General features: G+C 46.7%; 1 protein-coding gene across 2 annotated transcripts; it reads left to right on the top strand.

Annotated features, from left to right (window-relative positions):
* The first annotated feature begins 1571 nt into the window (after positions 1-1571).
* On the top strand, positions 1572-17625 carry LOC130150261 (tumor necrosis factor receptor superfamily member 1A-like). 2 transcript variants are annotated; one of them, XM_056341003.1, is made up of 10 exons: positions 1572-1740; positions 10694-10895; positions 11204-11332; positions 11641-11784; positions 13366-13447; positions 13755-13822; positions 14032-14154; positions 14499-14536; positions 15308-15467; positions 16032-17625. In XM_056341003.1, the coding sequence occupies exons 1-10, from the start codon at positions 1702-1704 to the stop codon at positions 16331-16333; spliced, it is 1287 nt and encodes a 428-aa protein (XP_056196978.1). In that variant the 5' UTR covers positions 1572-1701; the 3' UTR covers positions 16334-17625. The 2 variants fall into 2 exon arrangements, with proteins under 2 accessions (XP_056196978.1, XP_056196977.1); XM_056341002.1 differs by lacking the exon at positions 1572-1740 and having other exon boundaries at positions 10625-10895.
* Positions 17626-17700: the final 75 nt, after the last annotated feature.

Genomic DNA, 17700 nt, shown 5'->3' with positions numbered 1-17700 from the left:
AGGTCAGAGCTGTTCCAAGCCTGCAATGCAGAAGAGAGCTACATAGCTGTGTGGCCCTCATTATTTTGTCCTGGTTTTGGCTGGGATACAGTTACCTTCTCATTAGCTGGTACAGTGCTGTGTTGTGGATTGAGTATGAGAATACTCAATGGTAAAGAAACTTAAAACATGCTGATTTGTATCAATTGTTAAAATACACACAGAACAACAGACAAAAATATCTACTTAACTGGCCACCATGATGCAAAAGAAATACATCGTGTACTCAGAATTGTGAAAAAGGATAGAGAACATCATTGGTGAGAAACCTTCCTGGGGCGGTCACCAACCACAACTGGGATTTGTAAATGCATGTTGCACCCAGTAGTGGCTGTGTTGAAAAGTTTAATCTTGTTATGCCTATTACTTACCATCATATTGTACATAAAATTATGGAGAATGTTATCTTGCCTTGAAAGACTGAGAACTAGTGTCTTAGAAGGAATGTCTGGTAATAAGGGAGGACACTGTCAAGGAATATTGGACTAGAGCTGTCTGGGGTTAACTGGAATTAGTAGCTAAATTTGCTGAAGCTCTAGGCCACAAGTGATCTTTCACCCAGATATGTTGAAATTTTACCTAATTCCATGGAAAAGGGGCTGCAAGAGCCTGTTTGAGCTAGAAGATGAGGCAGCAAGGAAGGCTGCTACAGTCCTCAGCACAAGCTCCAACCTCAGAGATAAGAAACTGCTCACATAGAGACAATTAAGAGACCTTTTGAAGAACAAGACCTCAGACCCTAATATTACTAGACCCTAACATTGCTATTGGTCAGAACTATCGTGAGAGGAGTATGGAATTTAGATTGTAAAGGTATAATTGCTTTGTTTGGGGTCTATCCCCAGAGGCACCCAGCTTGAGCTGTTTCTACTGCCGTACCACTCAAATTACCTTATTGGACTTAAAGCCAGAGACTCTGCTGCGGGATACCTGGAGTGGAGAAAATTCCTTGACGAAGAGCGTATATTAAATGAAGTGGAGCTTGCGCAGAATGTTACATATGCTTCACTTGCATTTGCACTGCCAATACAGCTGGTTCATTGGAGTGTACAAGAAAATGCCAGTTTCAAATTAAAAAGCACGGGATGGTCATATATAGCGTAAATATGCTAGTTTTGGTTGATAAATAGCTTTCTTTAAAAATATTCAGGTGCTGACAAGGCAGTTGAGATGCAAAGTGTTAGTTTTACAGCTACATGGTTAAGTTTGACAGGAACTCAACACGAAAAGCACTGCTGAGGGGGGAAACGCTCGTGTCCCGGGAGACGCTCAGGTTAGCGCCGGCCGCCTCTCACTCCTTCTCCGGGTGTTCTCTAGCAGCGCCAGCCGCGGTGCACCGTCGCTCCCCGCCGCCGGCTCGCCCGTCGCGGGGTCGGAGAGCTGGCAGCCGGGCGGCGGGGCCGGGCCGCCCCCTTCCCCCCCCCCCCCGGCCCCTCCCCCCCGCCCGCCGGGCCACCGCCCGCCCTCCCCCCCGCCCGCCGGGCCGCCCCCGTCCCCCCCTCCCCCCGCCCGCCGGGCCACCGCCCGCCGGGCCGCCCCCTTTCCTGCCGCCGGAAGCTCGGCTGGGCTCGGCGCTGCTCCGGCCGGCGCTGGGCAGGGCTGGGACGGCTTCCACGGAAGGCGGGGGGACCCTGCCATGGGGACGTAGCGGGCCGCAGAGCCATGCGCGGCCCGGCGCTGCCCCGCAGCTCGCTGGGGACGGTAAGTGGCGGCGGGGGCATCGCCGCTGCCGACGGGACGGGATCGTGCCCCGTGCCCCGGCGGCGGCTCCGCTCCCGCAGCGGGCCGTTTGCGGAGCTGCGGCCGGTTGCGGGGCTGCGCTGCCCGCCGCCCTTTCGGAGCCGGGCTCCCTCCCTGCCTCCTCGCCGCGGCGGGGCTGCCCGTCGGCCCAGCCCGGCTCGGCGGCTTCTGCTCGCGGGGGGCTTCGCTTTCCCTCACGGCAGCTCCGTGCGGGGGCGGGCGGCGCTGGCGGTGCCGTGTTCTCCCGCCGAGCGGCCAGGTGTGCAGCACGGTGGGGGGCGGCTGGCGCCGGGCTGGCAGGAGGGGCGGGAAGCCGGGGCCGCCATCCCGTGCCCCGCCGGGCAGCGGCGCTGCTGAGGGGAGGCCGGGCCGGAGCCGGCTCCCTGCTCCCTGCTCCCGGCTCCCTGCTCCCTCCTCCCCTCCCCGCCCACCGCCGGGCACCGGGTTCGCCGGCGCCGTTTCCGGGATTTGTCCCCGAGCCAGGGAAAAGGAGGCTGGGTTTACGGGAATGGCGGAGGATTTCCTGCGGCCGTGAGCTGGCGAGGCGCGGGGCCGCGCTGCCGCCGCCGAGCGGGGCCGGGGCCGGGCCGGGCGCGTCGCCGGTGTTAGAAGGGAGCTTTGTTGTCCCTCTGCTGGCGTTTAAACCAAGATGAGTGGGCTGTACCTGTGCCCCAACACGGATTTGTTTAAAAACAAGTTTAGCTTTGCCGGTAAATCTGCTTGAGTCAATATTTTTAAGCTGTCTGTTGTAATTTTGGGGGTGAAAAAGTTACTTGTCAAAGAAATCCGAGAGTTTCATGAATAACCTGACTGCTGTGGCCACCCACCATCAGCAGCGGCATTTTGAGGCAGTGACAGTAGTGGTAGCATCACGACACAGTTATAAATTCTGATATAAAAGTTACAAGGTCAGACGGTTTATCCCTAAATACCTGGGCACCTGCTTGCAGGCACTGGCATGTGGCTGTGCGGGACACGTAACCTTGGGTTAGCTGTTAATTCGTTGTCAGAAAGTTGTGAGTATGCAACTCCCAAGTTACCTTCTGCAGAAGTTTTATCTCTTTTTGCACTTGGAAGCTTTTGGAAACCAGGTAACACACTTCCAGCTCGCAGTGGCAGGGCAGCAGAGCTGGAACTGTGGAGTAGGAGCGCTTACACCTTGACACTGTGGATCATTTACCATCTCGGCACCTAGGTAGGATACATAAACTATTGACTTACGCATAGATTTCAAACCAGTTAGAAATAGGCTTTTCCAGGTGTGCTGACTTTAGTATAGCAGTGCGCATATTTTGCAGTAATTCAGATACTATATGTGATGTTATTTGTATTATTGGCAATAAAATATACAAAAATATAACTGGATTCCCCAGATTCATTGTATTATCTTCACTTAGATAATATGCTGGAGGAATAGTGTCCTTCAGTGGGATTTCTTTTTTTTTTTTGAGGACATTTTTCCCCTCCTATTTACATGTCATTTCAAGTTCTCACTAACACCGTACTCGCTCATTGCAGATCACATTTATCTTTTCCATAAAATCGATATTTTTTTTTCAGTGTTACAATTCTCACTCTGTTGCATGCCCTTCTATTTTCCATTTACTTTTCATACCATCCTGTGTTTGCTTTCGCATCCTTTCTTCCTCCCTTGGTGCCCTGTTTCTAGTTTTCCAGTTCTTGGTTTCCTCTAATTCTTTAAAACTTCCTATAGCTCGTTCCATGCATTTCCTCTTTTTGCGTGTCCTTGGCCTCATTTCCAGGTCCTCCATGTTTTCCCTGTGCACTCCTAACTTTTGCAGTGGAAAAAATGGCAGCTGTCTTCACTGAGGCCAGTGTGGTTTTTGTCTCAAAAAAAAAAAAAAGTTTCATTTATTAAAGGCAGTTCAGTTTTATGAAGGAAAAAAGACAAAATAGCCACAAGGGTGCTTCTGGCATTGATTCCTTTTGAAAGGAAAGGGAGGAATTGCAATTTTGAAGTTAGAAGCTGCATTATATAAAAATTGAAAACCAAGCTACCAAGTGCATTGTAAGAAAACTGTTGAGCCTACTGTCCCGTTTCCAGTAGTGGAACCCTTCTGCAAGGGGTTTTGGAGCAAGGCAGGCATAGAGCAATGAGAAATAAAAATACTTTCCTGGCTTCCAGTGATCTGCAACTATAGGAATTCTCAAGTTGAAATGGTGTCTTTCTATTTCAGACCCCTGAGTGTGTTTTTTTCTTCTGCTGATGGGTGTGGTGATTGCTTTTGGAACCCAGACATGTTTCTGGCACCCTCAGCACTCTGGCAGGGAGTCCCACACTTTGCCTAAAGAAGGGCCTCCCTGTATTTGTTCTGAAACTGTCTCCTACTTGTTTTACGCGATGCTTCTTACTTCTTGCATTGGAAGGGACAGAGAACAGGCATCCGAGTTCACCTTCTCCATGGCATTCATGATTTTAGGGCCCGCTATAGTACCCTCTGCTCAGTTTTCTGTTCTATAGACCAGTATTTTTTAATCATTCCTTTTATGACAGCCAGTCTGTACCACTGATTGTCCTTATTACCTTTCTCTGTATAATATCTGGATTAATTTATATTCTCAGGATTGGGAACCAGAACTGCAGTCTGCGTTCAGTTCTTATGGATTTGTATAATGACATAACAGTGCTCACTGTTTTGCCCTCAAATCCTTTCCTGATAATCTGTAGCACTTGATTGCATTTCTGATTGCTTTCTCCAGCTTGATTCATTCAACTTTTTATCTGCTTATTAAGCTAATTTCAATTTCTGTTTTTGATGACTGTCAACTTCTAGCTAAATGGAACATGCTGATGTCTGGGTCTGCGCTAATTTCAGTTATGTGGTAATTTTAAGTTCTCACAAGCAATCAGTATTGTTAGTTTGGATGCCTTTCCCTTACTTTTTACTAAGTAATCAATTTTTTGCATTAGCAGTATTATTGGGGCTAAAAGCAGTTTTGTCATTTTGCTCCTCTTTATCCATTTTCTTTAAATGTCACAAAGGTGTTTTGTTTTTATTTGGGGCAGATGTCTTGTGTTCTGTCCCATAATCTTGTCCTCATCCCTGGCTACCCGATTGCTTCCTTTGAACCCTTGGTAACACAGATCTTTCTGTTGTGGTCTTGGGAGCTTGACAGCGAGAAGCACATCTCAAAGCATCATTGCTCTGTTAAAACAAACAAGAGTGTGTCAGTTGCAATAAGTAGGGCTCACTCAGCATGTGACAATTACCTGGCTCTTAAAAAATTCACCTAGTGAGTCACTGACAAGGGGTGTGAGTGTGGCTGTGGCACAGCGTGGGCAGGGGCTGAGGACTCGTGCTCTGCTCAAAATCCACTCGGGATTGAAAGGGGAGGCCCCGCAGACCCTTGCCGCAGCTCTTGCTCGGGCAGCGCTCAGCTTCAAGGCTGTGCAGGCTGTACAGCTCTGGAATCAGCCCTGAAGGCAGGCAGGCAAAGCACTGGGCTGTGAGTGGACTCAGGACTCTGACACTGTTCACCACTGTGTCCTCTAAGGAAAAATGAAAAAGTTATTTTCTGCTGGTTGTGGTCACCTACTGACTTTTCCACTCTTTATCTCTGGTGATATGAGGTAAACACTTCTAACTTTATGTACAATAAAGATAGGTACACATTTTGTAATGTGAAGTCCATTATCTTTATAGATAAATCAGTTTTTTATGGTTTTTAAGTTAAGATTTCTAAGGCCTTCTTCATTGCATGAAAGTTATTACCAGTTTCCTGATTTTAGACAAGTGCAGCATTCCTCCATCTGATCTTCAGAAAATGGAGGATTATTTATAATAATAGCTCTTGTATTTTTCTTTTGACCTTTCCAGGTTTTGGTGAGCAATGAGAAAAGCTTCCTGTAAATGTTGCTTCAATACACATTTCTCAATGTGTAAAGCAGAAGTTCTGGTTTCCTGTGCATCTTTGTGTAGCAAACTTAAAATGCAAACCTCAAAGAGCTTTTGGAAATGGCTGAAGCAGTCAAAGATCATCAGGCTAATCTTGCACCCTGATTTTTTTGGTAGCCTGTTACTCTGAATAAGATCTCTATTTTCCTCCACACTTCCAGGCTGGCTAATTTTTATGACTCATCAAAAAGGCTAACAGATGACTAATATGTAAATTACTTGAATATTGGCGTGTATCATGCTGAACTCTTAAGCAAAGGGAAGTTTCTATTAAGAAATGCTTGAGAAGTTCTAATGACTTGCCATGCCTTTTATTTGCAGGTAGTTCTTTAGTTTAAAAATGGAATTTGCAAAATTGAATTTTTTTTGAGAGAAGCAGTTGAATAAATTGTTGTTGGGGAAACAATTATTAAATTATTAATGTCAGGTGTGTACAAAAAAGAGTAAGCCTCCTAATCGGATTTTAACAGCACATCTGGATTTATAATGTTGTTTTATTCTGAAAATGTCAGCTTTATCCTTTTGTAACAAGGAGATTTGAACTGAAAATTACTTATTTGGAACTATTCTACAAATTAGCTTAGTGATGGGCAATACTTTGTGAATTGTTTGGAATACTAATACCCGAGCATCTGCTCTAGCAAGTATTGCCTTCCTGTTAGTTCACATGAACAGGCGTGGGGTGTCAAGGTGCTGTGTGTGTGCAGGAGTAATTTCTCACCTGGCTAATCCCCCCCCTCCTCTTCCCACTTAGTTTGCTTGCTGTGACTGGCCTTGGTCCTCTCGGGACACCTCTAGGCATCCACTGGCTTTCTACCAGAGGGGTAGAAAGAGGGAGTCTTGCTCCCAACAAAACCCTCTCTGTCCTCTTCTCTGTCATACTGTCATACCTGTGTGTCACTGTACCTGCTTTGGGGGCTTGTGTAGCGCTTTTTTCCCCACTGTAGCTATCTGGCAGTAAGTTGCTGACATGAGACATAAGAAGGACCTGGGGCTGCTTCATATCCAAGGAGAATGTGTGGGGCATATAGCTGTCACCAGGAGGGGTGGAATCATTTAAGGAAGCAGCATTCTGGTTTTTATCTGCTGTGTTTTGTTTATTTCTGCAGCAGTTTCAGAAATAAAACCTAGAGTTTCTGCTGACTTTTTTTTTTTTCCTGGGCAGTCCCCGCTCACTAAAAACGTGAAACACCGGTGTGCATGATGTGGTTTGGTGGTTTCAATTATCATTTGGCTTAGGTAATGCACGCTGTCCACTTCTCTATGCAGTATTGGTTAGTGGATGCTTGTTCTTTCTCCTGGCAAGTGGAATCAGAGCATGTTATAAATGTAACAATGGAAAGTCACCTTATTTCAGTTGTAGAAGACCTTTAAACTGCCTTGGTGAGCAGCGATCAGTGACTTGAGGCTTCAGGGTTTGGTAAATGGGGCTACGTCTGGCTGGCGCCTGGTGGCCAGCGGTGCCCCTCAGGGCTCAGTGCTACGGCCGGTTCTGGTCAGTGTGTTTATCAGTGATCTGGGGGCAGGAGCTGACCGCACCAGTTTGCTGATGGTACCGAACTGGGAGGTGCTGTTGACTCTCCTGAGGGACAAGAGGCCTTGCAGAGGGATCTGGGTAGATTGGAGCCTTGGGCTGTGGCCGATGGGATGAAATCCAGCAAGTCCCAGTGGCGGATTCTGCACTTGGGATGGAGCAGCACCGGGCACAAGTGTGAACTGGGAGGGGAGTGGCTGCAGAGCAGCCCTGCAGCAGGGGCTCCGGGGTGCTGGTGGGCAGCAGGCTCAGGATCGGTCAGCAGTGTGCCCTGGCAGCCACGGGCAACCCGCACCCGGGGGTGCATCACACGCAGCATCACCGGCCGGGCAAGGGAGCCGGTCACCCCGCTGTGCCCAGCCTCGGCGCGGCCTCGCCCTGAGCGCCGGGGGCAGGTCTGGGCCCCGCCGTTTCAGAAGGACGGGAAGGTCCTCGAAGGTGCCCAGAGGAGGGACCAAAGCTGGTGAAAGGGCCGCAGGGCTCGTGTCCTGTGAGGAGCGGCTGGGGACTTGGGGCCTGTCTGGTTTGGAGCGAAGGGGGCTGAGGGGCGACCCCATGGCGCTCTGCAGCTCCCTGGGGAGGGGAGGTGGAGAGGGAGGTGCTGAGCTCTTCTCCCTGGGGTCCAGCGACGGGACACGCGGGAGCGGTTCAGAGCTGAGACTGGACACGAGGAAGCCTTTCGTCACCCAGAGGTGGCCAGGCGCTGGGACAGGCTTCCGAGAGAGGTGGTGGCTGCCCCGAGCCTGGCGGGGGGTGAGGCCTTTGGTCAGAGCCCTTACCACCACCTGCAGCGTGTGGTCAGCCCTGCAGTGGCCAGGCCGTGGGGCTGGGTGGCCGCTGAGGTCCCTCCCAGCTGGAACAGGCCATTCTATTCTAATTTCACATATTTCCTGAATTTTATGAAGTCTGTCGTTGGTAAAAATCTGTATACTGCTGAAGGGCTTGGGGAGCTGCTTAAGGTGATGGTGTGTGGTTTTTTGCTTGGTTTTAGGTTTTTTGCCATGTGAATGATTTTTCTGGAAGGCCGAGTCACTGGTTCGTGAATCACTTGTGGTCTGTGACTCTTTGTTCCTCAGATTTTGATCAGTAATAATGTGTTAATTCTGGTTTGATTACACTTGCAGACACACTTTTGTTCAATCTGATAAAACTGAAAATACCTTTCCTGTTTTCTTTGGGTTTTGAAGGTGTATCTGACTAATTTTCTATGTATTTTTAGCTTGATCTTTGGAGCTTTCCTCTGTTGTTTCTGTTGCTGACTTATCTGTCTTACGAGTCGATTGTATAGATTCTTATATCTGGGGATTAATCATTGCCTAGAGAATCAGGATTGTTTTATTTTGGCTGTCAGACCATTTGTGTGAATTATCTGTTGTTTTCCTGCAAGTGGTCAATCTTTTAAGACTGTCAGCTGCTGAAAACAAGTTTTATTTCTTACTGAGTTGTTGGAGTGCTTGCATTTATCCTGTGGTCAGCTAATGAAGTCTCAAATGATAGCTATTTAAATATGTGGTTTGGTTTTTTTTTTTTTTCCTTTTTTGTTCCCCCTGTTCATCTGGTCTATTGCATATGTCTTTGACAGTGCTGTCTGAAAAATGGGGTTTTTGCTTTGTCAGAGTTGCAAAGTCCTATCCTTCCTGAGGTTTTAAGTTGCTTTCATGTATGTACCTTTTCTCCCCAAGGCTTTTTAAGAGAGAAACAGGACAGTGTGGGGCTGTCATAGCCATCTTATTTTGTGTATCTTTTCCTAAGCTTGCAACCACAAAATTGGTATCAGCATTGTGGTTTACCCTTACTGGTTTACTTTGCTTTTGCTACAAGTCTCCTAGCTGAAAAAGCAAAAAGAAGCAGAACTCTAAAGCTGTGCCCATGTAGTTAAGCATCTTGCCACTTTAAAAAAGGCAAGCTGGGAAAACATTACAACATAGGGAAGTTGGTGCAGTAAAAGTGTGAGGTTGTATGGACGGGGTGGGGTGGTATTTATTTGCATGCACACACACACGCAAAAAAGTTGATTTTCAGGCATTCACATGATCTGATGCATAGACTGCATTGGCACGCACTCCTCACGACATACTTGGGAGCACCAACATGTGTATGTCCAGATGGTGTGGCCAGGATCACTTGTGTGCAGTGCAGATGATGAGGCATGCTGGCTGTCAAGTCTTCATCGTGCTTCTGGCGTTCTTCATGGCACCACAAACTAGTTTTTGGACAAGTCCATCAAACCCTTTGGGAGTAATCAGCTGGGTTTGCTCCATGGAAACTTGCTGACTTGACGTTCCATAAATTTTGGGCCAAGTTGTTTCCCGGTTTTGTTTTTTCTTTAACCTTTTTGGGTTTTTATGGTGGTTTTTTTTCCTTGCCTGAACACATGCTTGAAATACATGCCTAAGGTCTGTTTTTCTGTTGGGCCAACAGGCAAAGGAATTGTGTTTGTGATATGGTGCAATCTCATTACTGTCCTCCTGGTCTTTTGCTGATGAGTCATCTATGCTGTGGTCTTACCACAGTGTAGACCTTTTGGCCATGTCATAAACAGCACATTTCTCAATTTCACTGTTGGGAATAATGTCCTGAAAACAATGTCCAGGGAATGGTGTCTTTCATTGTTGGCATAGGCTGTTCTTTTAACCCTTTGCTCTGCTGTTCCTTCCCGCATGTGTGTGTACACACACTCATGCTGTCTTACAGTCATACTGCAGTCACGCCAATTTTAATATTTCTGTTAACATTCTTGATAAGTCCTCTTCAAAATGAAAAACCAGCAAGTAAATCTTAAAGGAATTAGAAAAAACCCACCGCATTTCTGTGGCAGACTGTTCAGACTGAGTGTTAACAGCTGCAGTTTAAGAGGAAGAATGTATGTTTGACAGGGAGAGAAGTTGAAAACCTAACTTTCCCACGGTTCTAGGGCTGGCTTGCTCTGGAGGAGTTTTGGAATGTTTTCTGTACTTTGCATGCAGTGAGATCCCCCTCTGCTGCCTTATTCCAGACTTCACATCTGGTTTATTTATTTGATAGAACTGCAAGTACTGGATACTTCCTTCTTTCTGGATCTGTTGCTGGATGGGCAGTCTGCCTTCCTTCCTTAATAAAAACATTCCCTTGCTCTTGAGAAACTTTCTTGCAAGTTGCAGGATTTTCAAGGCATTTCATCTACAAATTACACATCACAAAAAGTATTTTCTTTATATACAATTAATTTGTCATAGAGACCATTATGTTGCATTTATTAATAACACAGATGACAGGCATGGGTTGTTCGGGGTTTTTTTGGTAAATAATTTCCCCACACACTTGTCAGTGGAGGGTTCTGATGACAGAATTGGTTAAGTCAATTGAACTCGCTGTTATAGCAAGATTTCATTGTAAGTGCTGAAGTCAGCTCTGCAGTCTGCAAGAGGATATGATGTTTTCTGACCTTGTTTCTCTCCCTCTTTCTTTCCCTCTGTATTTACAGGTTATCCTAACATTTGTCTGTGTGTTGACAAAGGAATCTGTAGAAATTGCTCCAGTGCCATATACACTGCAAGTCCATCGGGTAGCTTTGGATGGAAGAGACCCCTCTAACCCTTTGAGGAGAGAAAAGAGGCAGGTGCAGTGTCAACTGGGACAGTACCTACATCCCAGAGAGACCCACTGCTGCATGAGGTGCCATGCAGGTACGTAAAATAAGTATAGTAATATACCTTCACCTTAGAGGTGTTTCACTGTCCTGTGCTCTCAAACTGTCTCTGTCCTGCCAGCTACATCAGTGCTCCCTTTCCTTGGTACTTATCCCTACCCAGATAAATTCTCATTCCTTGTCTTTTCTTTTGGACTCTGTGTCCTTCATGCTGTTGACAGCAAGCATACTCGGTCCTTACATCATCAGCTCCAGAGTTTCTCTTGAGGAATCAGTGACTCCTATCCTCCCTAAGACAATGTGTTTGCCTTCCTGTCAGAGCTCTGTTGAATGATTTTCTTGCAGGTACCTACAAGGCGAAAGACTGTGATCGGCCTGACCAGGCACCTGTCTGTCTTCCGTGTGCTAATGGCACATTCACAGCTGTTGATAACACCATGTCTAAATGCTTCCAGTGCACACATTGCCGTACAGGTGAGTTATCTACAGAACCTGAGGGAAATGGGTGGTAGTGGCGGGTGGGAGGTTGGAGGGGATGGCAAGGTGAGTGAGGAAGCTGGGAAAAGTACAATTGAATGGGCAAAAGGACAGTGTATGGGAAGGGATTGGGAACAGCAGGAATAACAGTTAGCAAATTACTACAGTCTGATACACAGTTTGCACACCTTTTTGGCCTTTTTCTGGAAGGTTAGGGGATAATAATACCTGTCGTCGTAACAGTGCTCTTTCAGTTGAAGGTGAAGGAAGAGGTTGGAATAATCATTTCTTCTTTCCTTCCTCAGAATTCCAGCAGATAGTAGAGACCCCCTGCACCCCAAAGCAAGATACTGTATGCGGCTGTCGGAAGAATCAGTATCAGATTGGCCCATCTGATCTCTTCCAGTGTAGGAACTGCAGCTTGTGTGTCAATGGCATTATTGCCAACTGTGAGTATGGCATGGATATGGCTCCAGTATGGACATACTGTACTAGGGTAGTCGTTAACAGTCCTCTGTTCACTTGCTGATACTGTAGCACCTTGACCTGAAGTGATTGTAGTTTTGGAACAACTGTTGCTTTTGTCTGTGCCCTTTTCCCATTTTTTGCCTGCCTTGGCATCAATCCCTATTTTCTATCATGGGTTTTTCCTTCCTTTTGTTCTTGAATGGTTTCTTGGGTTTTGGCTGTTGTGAGGAGATACTTTCTACTTGATTTTGGTACATCTGCCTTGCACGTACAAGGTCTTTATGTTCTAGAGCAGACTTCCCCCTCGCCTTCCTTTTTTGTCTTCTGATGCTCATTGCGTTTCCCTCACCAGCTCCTGGAAGCACTTTGAGTACAATGGCTGAAAATACTGTTGGTTCCAGTGCTCAGCTGAACCGCTTGCCAGTCGGTTGCTGAACACCACAGTGTACTGTGCAGTGTTTTAAAGTAAAGAGCTTCTCAGGTAATGCTGAACTGTACCCAGTGGCATTGGGCATGATCTGGGGATGGTGCAGGCATCTGAGAGAAGTACCTGTGTCAGCTGTCCCAAGCTGCCTCATCTCCAGTCAAGAATCAGAGATCTTAATGAAATACTGCTTGCTGCCCTCCACTTTGTGCTGCAGTCTAATTCTGTTTGTGTCCCGTAAATGCTGCTTACCTTGTCCTGAAGCTATCCCTTCTTTGCAAATTCTGCTGCTTGTGATCCCTTTCCCATCTCTTACCCTGCCTAGCGTGAGGTTTGCTGTCTCTCTGGTGAATGTGTTCCCTCTGGTGCTCAGTAATCTATCTTGTCACAGTTTCCATGCTTGTGTTTATCCTCCAGGGTCATCATCGTATGCTGCCCTTTAGCAGTTTTCTTCCCTCTTGGCTGATGTAGAACAGTTTTAGTCCTGTCCCTCTCTTGCCACAGAACGCATGCTGCTTGTTCTGGTACCTTTTTCCCTCCCCCTCATGCACCTTAATGTCTTTCTATTGCTATTCTTGTCTGCTCCTCCCCACACCTATTTTACTTGGTCTCCATACTGTGACTTGCTTAGAAGCAATAGCTCTTTCCTTTCTTATCCCTTGCACTCGCAGCATAGCAGATCACAAGAGTGGATATGTGTCCCATGGGTTGAAGTGATTTCTCCCTGCCATGAACTGACTTCCTCACCAGTCCCAGCTGCTCAGGGACCACTTCTCCCTTATTTTTGCCTGACTAATGTGATTTCCCCTTCCTGTCACACTTGAACTTGAGTGACTTTCCCTGCTTTTGTGCTGGAACGGTCATTATCTGTTAGACCAATTTCAGCTGCACTGTAATTTTAGACCCTTTCCAAGCCTCTACAGAGGTCCCTGACCTATCAGGACAGTGGAACTGTTATTTTTCTTTTTCTCCTTCCCCCAGCTCTGTCCTCAAACATAGACCTAATCCTCTATCTTTTTCAGTAGCAGTTCTGAAGGCTCAAAGAGGGATAGTCTCCCACCCGTCTTGGAGTGGATTTCTGTCCTTTTGTTTTTTTCTCTGTCCAGAATACAGCAATGGTTTCTTCTTTTCTCTACAGGTTCAAAGAACAAAGACACAATTTGCAGGTGTAAGCCTCGATTCTTCTTGACACTTAGTAATGTTTGCAAGCCTTGCAACAGGTGAGGTTTATTTTTTTCTCTGTCTGCTCCTCCACTGAGTAGGAGAGACAGCAGACACAAGCCTCACAGGGGGAGGAAATTTTCCTCAAGGCTCTTTACAACATTCTGCCTTTCTGGCGCAATCAGGTCTTCCCCTCTGCCACCCCCAGTCTTCTGAATGTAGGCATCAGCCTACTAAAATCCCAGTCACAGGCCACACTGCATTGCTTTGCTTTGCAGGCTCATCTTAACTTGTCTGTTACTCAGGATTGTTACAAATGGCTGCCGTTTCATTTCACAGTCGCTCACCTCTGATTTGCTCTTTCAGCTGCATTGGAGAAGAATGCTTGCAGTGTCATAGCCCAGTGACTACCTCACCGACTTCATCTGGGCTGAGTGAGTACTGCGGGAACTGAGGGGCAGTGAAATCTTTTCAGTGTGGGCTTTTGTTCTGTTAGTGCCTTTTGTAAAGTGTTACTTTCTCCACTCTCTCAAACCGCTATTCTTTTTCTGCAGTTTGCATGTCTTCACTTGCTGTTCTTCCTCTAGCACCTACCACCTTCTTTCTCAGTCACTCACTCATTTGCCCTCTTCCTTTTGTCCAGATGTGAGCCTTGTCCTTGGCATCATTGTTGCAATATTTGGAGTTATCTCTGTCCTCTACATTGTAAATAAAGTAGTGAAGCTGGTCCAGGAAAATGGGATAGCGTCGTCTTTCTACTCCTGTGGTGAGTACAGCCGCAAATGCAGTGATATGAATTGGGATAGACATCGCTCTCTGTGTGATGTGTATGTGCACACGTGTGAGGGGAAAGAGGGGGATCCCGTTTCTCTGCTTTGTTGCAAGGCCAGAGGAACACAGGAACTTGACAGCAGAGCTTATTGGTGCAGTTCTTACAACTCTGCATCCATGCCCATAGCTGTGACTGAGAGGGCATGTGAGCTCATTGCTGGGGGATCTGCATGTGCCCTTTTTGAGGGCAGGATTTTGCATAGCTGCTTTGCCGTTTTCTCTGGGATGAGAGGAAGTGAAAATAATTCCTGCTTTCTTTTCTCTTTTTTTCCTTTAAAGTTTCTTTGCCGCAGACAACCAAAGAGCCAGTATCTGAGGTGAGCAAGATGATGAGTATAAGAACTTTTCCTTCTGCTTTCAACTGTGTTAGTCTGGGATCCAGAGTAACATTTTTCCCTGTGGGCTGTTTTCAGCCCTTGTATTTTCAAATGAGCTGAGTAATAGGGCTGTTTAATTCAGAAGTCTTTTCCTGTAGAGGGTGGAGTCATTAACATTTTACATGCCCTCTTCTACAGGATGCTGCTCAAACTCCTGGCTTTTTGCTTTTTTTTTCTTTCTGGATGCATTTTTTTTTCAGCTAGCTGGTACTTAATTCCTTTTTCTCTATATACACCAGACTTGGAGGATTTAGCTCATTTTACTTCAGATCTTGACCCCACAAGCCTCTCAGTGCTGCTTCACAGTGTGTTTTTGTGTCCAGTGTTGTACTGCAATTAAGAGGGCCCAAACAGTAGCTGAGATGAGGTTTCCACAGCCTTACAGAGAAGGCTGGTGGGAAAGGTGGCATGTTGAGCTTCTAGAATGGTGGTGATTTCCGGTCCCAGCCTTACCTGATTTTGTAAAGAAATACTTTTTTCCAGACTTCTGTGTTTTGATGCCAAAAAGGAGTTAAACTTCCTGGGTTCTGCTGGAAAGAGATGTTTGGTGCCTTCTGCTCCAACAAGGCATATAGGAAGAATTAAAACCTCAGCAGTTGCTCCCCACCTAGCTTGGATAAATTTTACTATATAAAGCTAGAGGTTCTTTGCAGGAGACGGGTGTATTGTGCTGCTGTGGGTGATTCTGGACTAAGAAAATGTGTCTTTCAGGCTGAGGTAAAAAGAAGTGAAGTCTCCATCCTTGTTTCTGAGTCCCAGAAGGAAACAGAATTGCTGGTGAATGCAACACCACCACCTGCGCCTCTGCTGCAGAGTTCCCATGAATTACCAGACTGTGTCAGACCTGCCAGGAAGACGCAGCTTCCAGGCAGTAAGTGAAACTCCCCCCATCCTTCCCTCTTTCCCCTGGCAAACAAGAACCTGATTATGCAGATGCAGCTAGGAGGATGTTGAACAGCCCTTACCTGGTGTGCACGACCTGTGTGTATACTTCATGCATGGCACAGTACAAAGCGAGAAGCATGCCCAGAGCCTGCCAGGCTGTATATGCTAAACACCTGTGCAAGACTTTTCTGTTCTCCCTTTTCCCTAGTAGCAAAATAGATTGTCATATGTGGCAACATGCTGTCAGTCTTGGTGCCTCTGGGATGGTGACCCAAGGCATCCTTTTTGCAGGAGTGTGGCAGCAAGGCCCTAAGCATGCATGCCCAGCTCTGCTCATAACCTTACACAAGAGCGTATGGAAGCATCCCTGTTGCTTTTTGAGGGGTAAGGGCAAGTCTGGACATCACACAAGTCTGTGTGACTGCTTAATAGAAGACCTACACAGGAGGGGTAATACCTGATCCCAAGGCACCATCCAGCCTTGGATTATTTGCATTTTCCTTGAGGCTGCAGAACTCTGGTTTTCACACTTTTTCTTCTCTTTTCACAGACCCTGCTATTCTCTACACTGTAGTCGATCACGTACCACCATCTCGGTGGAAAGAGTTTGTGAGGCGTCTGGGTCTGAGTGACTGTGATCTAGAGCGAATTGAGATGGAACATCGACGTTTACGAGATGCCCAGTATGAAATGCTTAGACTGTGGAAACTGCAGATGGGCCATGCTGCAACTGTGGAGCGCATCAGCTGTGTTCTTAACCACATGGAGCTGAGTGGCTGCAGTGAAGCTGTTCAAGAGGCTTTGCTAAACCAGAACTCTCCTCAGCCTTGCAGCCTCCACAGCCATCTTTAATCTGTTCTGCTTTGGTTGCCCTGTTAAGAGAGAGGATCATAACTCCCTTTTCTGTCTTCCTTTTCCCGTATCTCCCAATCTTTCTAACACTCCTTAGCTGGGTTTGTTGGAGGTGGCAGCAGATCATGCTGGAGGAAGGCTGAGGCTTGCTTCTCAGCCACCATGTAACTCAACACCTTTAAGCCAAGACAGACTTCTGCAACAACTCCTTTCCCAAGGTGGGAAAGCATCTCATAAAGTGAGGTGTGAACTCAGACCAAGATGGAAACGGGAGCTCAGAGTGACTTGATCAGCTGCTTGATGGACAAATTGTTGCTGAAACAGATGCTCCACCCACCATGTGCTGGGTAAACTTCTAGGATGACTTGGTTAAGCTGGCTGTTTGGGTGGTAAAGTACTCGCTGACTTTTTGCAGATCTGTTTTTCTGCAAGATCAGACAGTTGAACTGGCTCACATTGCAGCCCTGTGATTGCTAAACCTGACTCAAGGGAAGTGGTGGGAGGATGTGCCTCCTGCTGCGAGCGGGGGAAGATTGCCCCCTTTTGGTATCGGCTAGTTTCGCTGTGGCAAAAGAATTAAGCGATCCAGAAGTGGTGGCTCATGAGAAACAACGGGAGGATGTTACTCTTTCCACACCCCCATTTCCCTCAAGTTCAAGAGGAATAAGGATTCCAGGCCAGTGAGTCAGATGAGAGGGTTGGTGCTTTTTTTCTCAAACTTTTTTTTTCCCTGTAACTAGAAACCATGTAAGATAGCATTAACAAAACACCTGCCTGTGTGTCTGTCCAAGTGCAGAGTGGGAAGGAATGCGTGCGTGCAGCTCGGTGAGAAGGTACCTGTGTACCTGGTAGTGTGAGTGCCTCTGCAGACCTGTGCTTGCACACAGGTCAGGAGGCTTGTGTCTACTTGCTTATCTATCTCTAAACGATTTGCTGAATCTGATCTGATTGCAAATGGGACTGTGTATGTGTACATATATATAAAAATACACATATATATATGTGTATCTTAGCAACTGTTGAATAACTTCACACTACTACCTGGACTGCATTCTGTGACTGCTACTTGAGTGTGAGAGCCATTCAGTACTATCTCCAGGTTCTCTCCATCACTTTCTCACAGGTGTTACCCTGGGTGAAGCAGAAGTAGCAAAAATCAATTAGCCTGCATCAGGTGCAGGTTGTCCACACATTTGTAACGTGGATGTTTTTCTTTAGTCTCATCCCTTGACCACAGAGGAACTTTCTATTGTAAATACACTAAATGCTCTGAATTAAAATTCCTATTTTTACCTCTGCCTTCATTCTGGTTTTGTCCATATCAACTTCTGTGACTGTGGGTGGGGGCAGAGAAAGGGGAATAACTT

The sequence above is a fragment of the Falco biarmicus genome, chromosome 5 (genome assembly GCF_023638135.1).
Source record: "Falco biarmicus isolate bFalBia1 chromosome 5, bFalBia1.pri, whole genome shotgun sequence".
NCBI lineage: Eukaryota > Metazoa > Chordata > Aves > Falconiformes > Falconidae > Falco > Falco biarmicus.
The sequence above is the reverse complement of the archived record's forward strand: the minus strand, read 5'-3'. Positions and strand labels throughout refer to the sequence as shown.

What these genes read in the sequence shown, in the direction of transcription:
- LOC130150261 (XM_056341002.1), top strand. Translation starts at nt 10,640, where the DNA reads ATGATGTTTTCTGACCTTGTTTCTCTCCCTCTTTCTTTCCCTCTGTAT. An exon ending in GTTTGCAAGCCTTGCAACAG is followed by an intron (nt 13,448 to 13,754) that starts GTGAGGTTTATT and finishes TTGCTCTTTCAG; the next exon opens with CTGCATTGGAGAAGAATGCT. An exon ending in GTCGTCTTTCTACTCCTGTG is followed by an intron (nt 14,155 to 14,498) that starts GTGAGTACAGCC and finishes TTTCCTTTAAAG; the next exon opens with TTTCTTTGCCGCAGACAACC.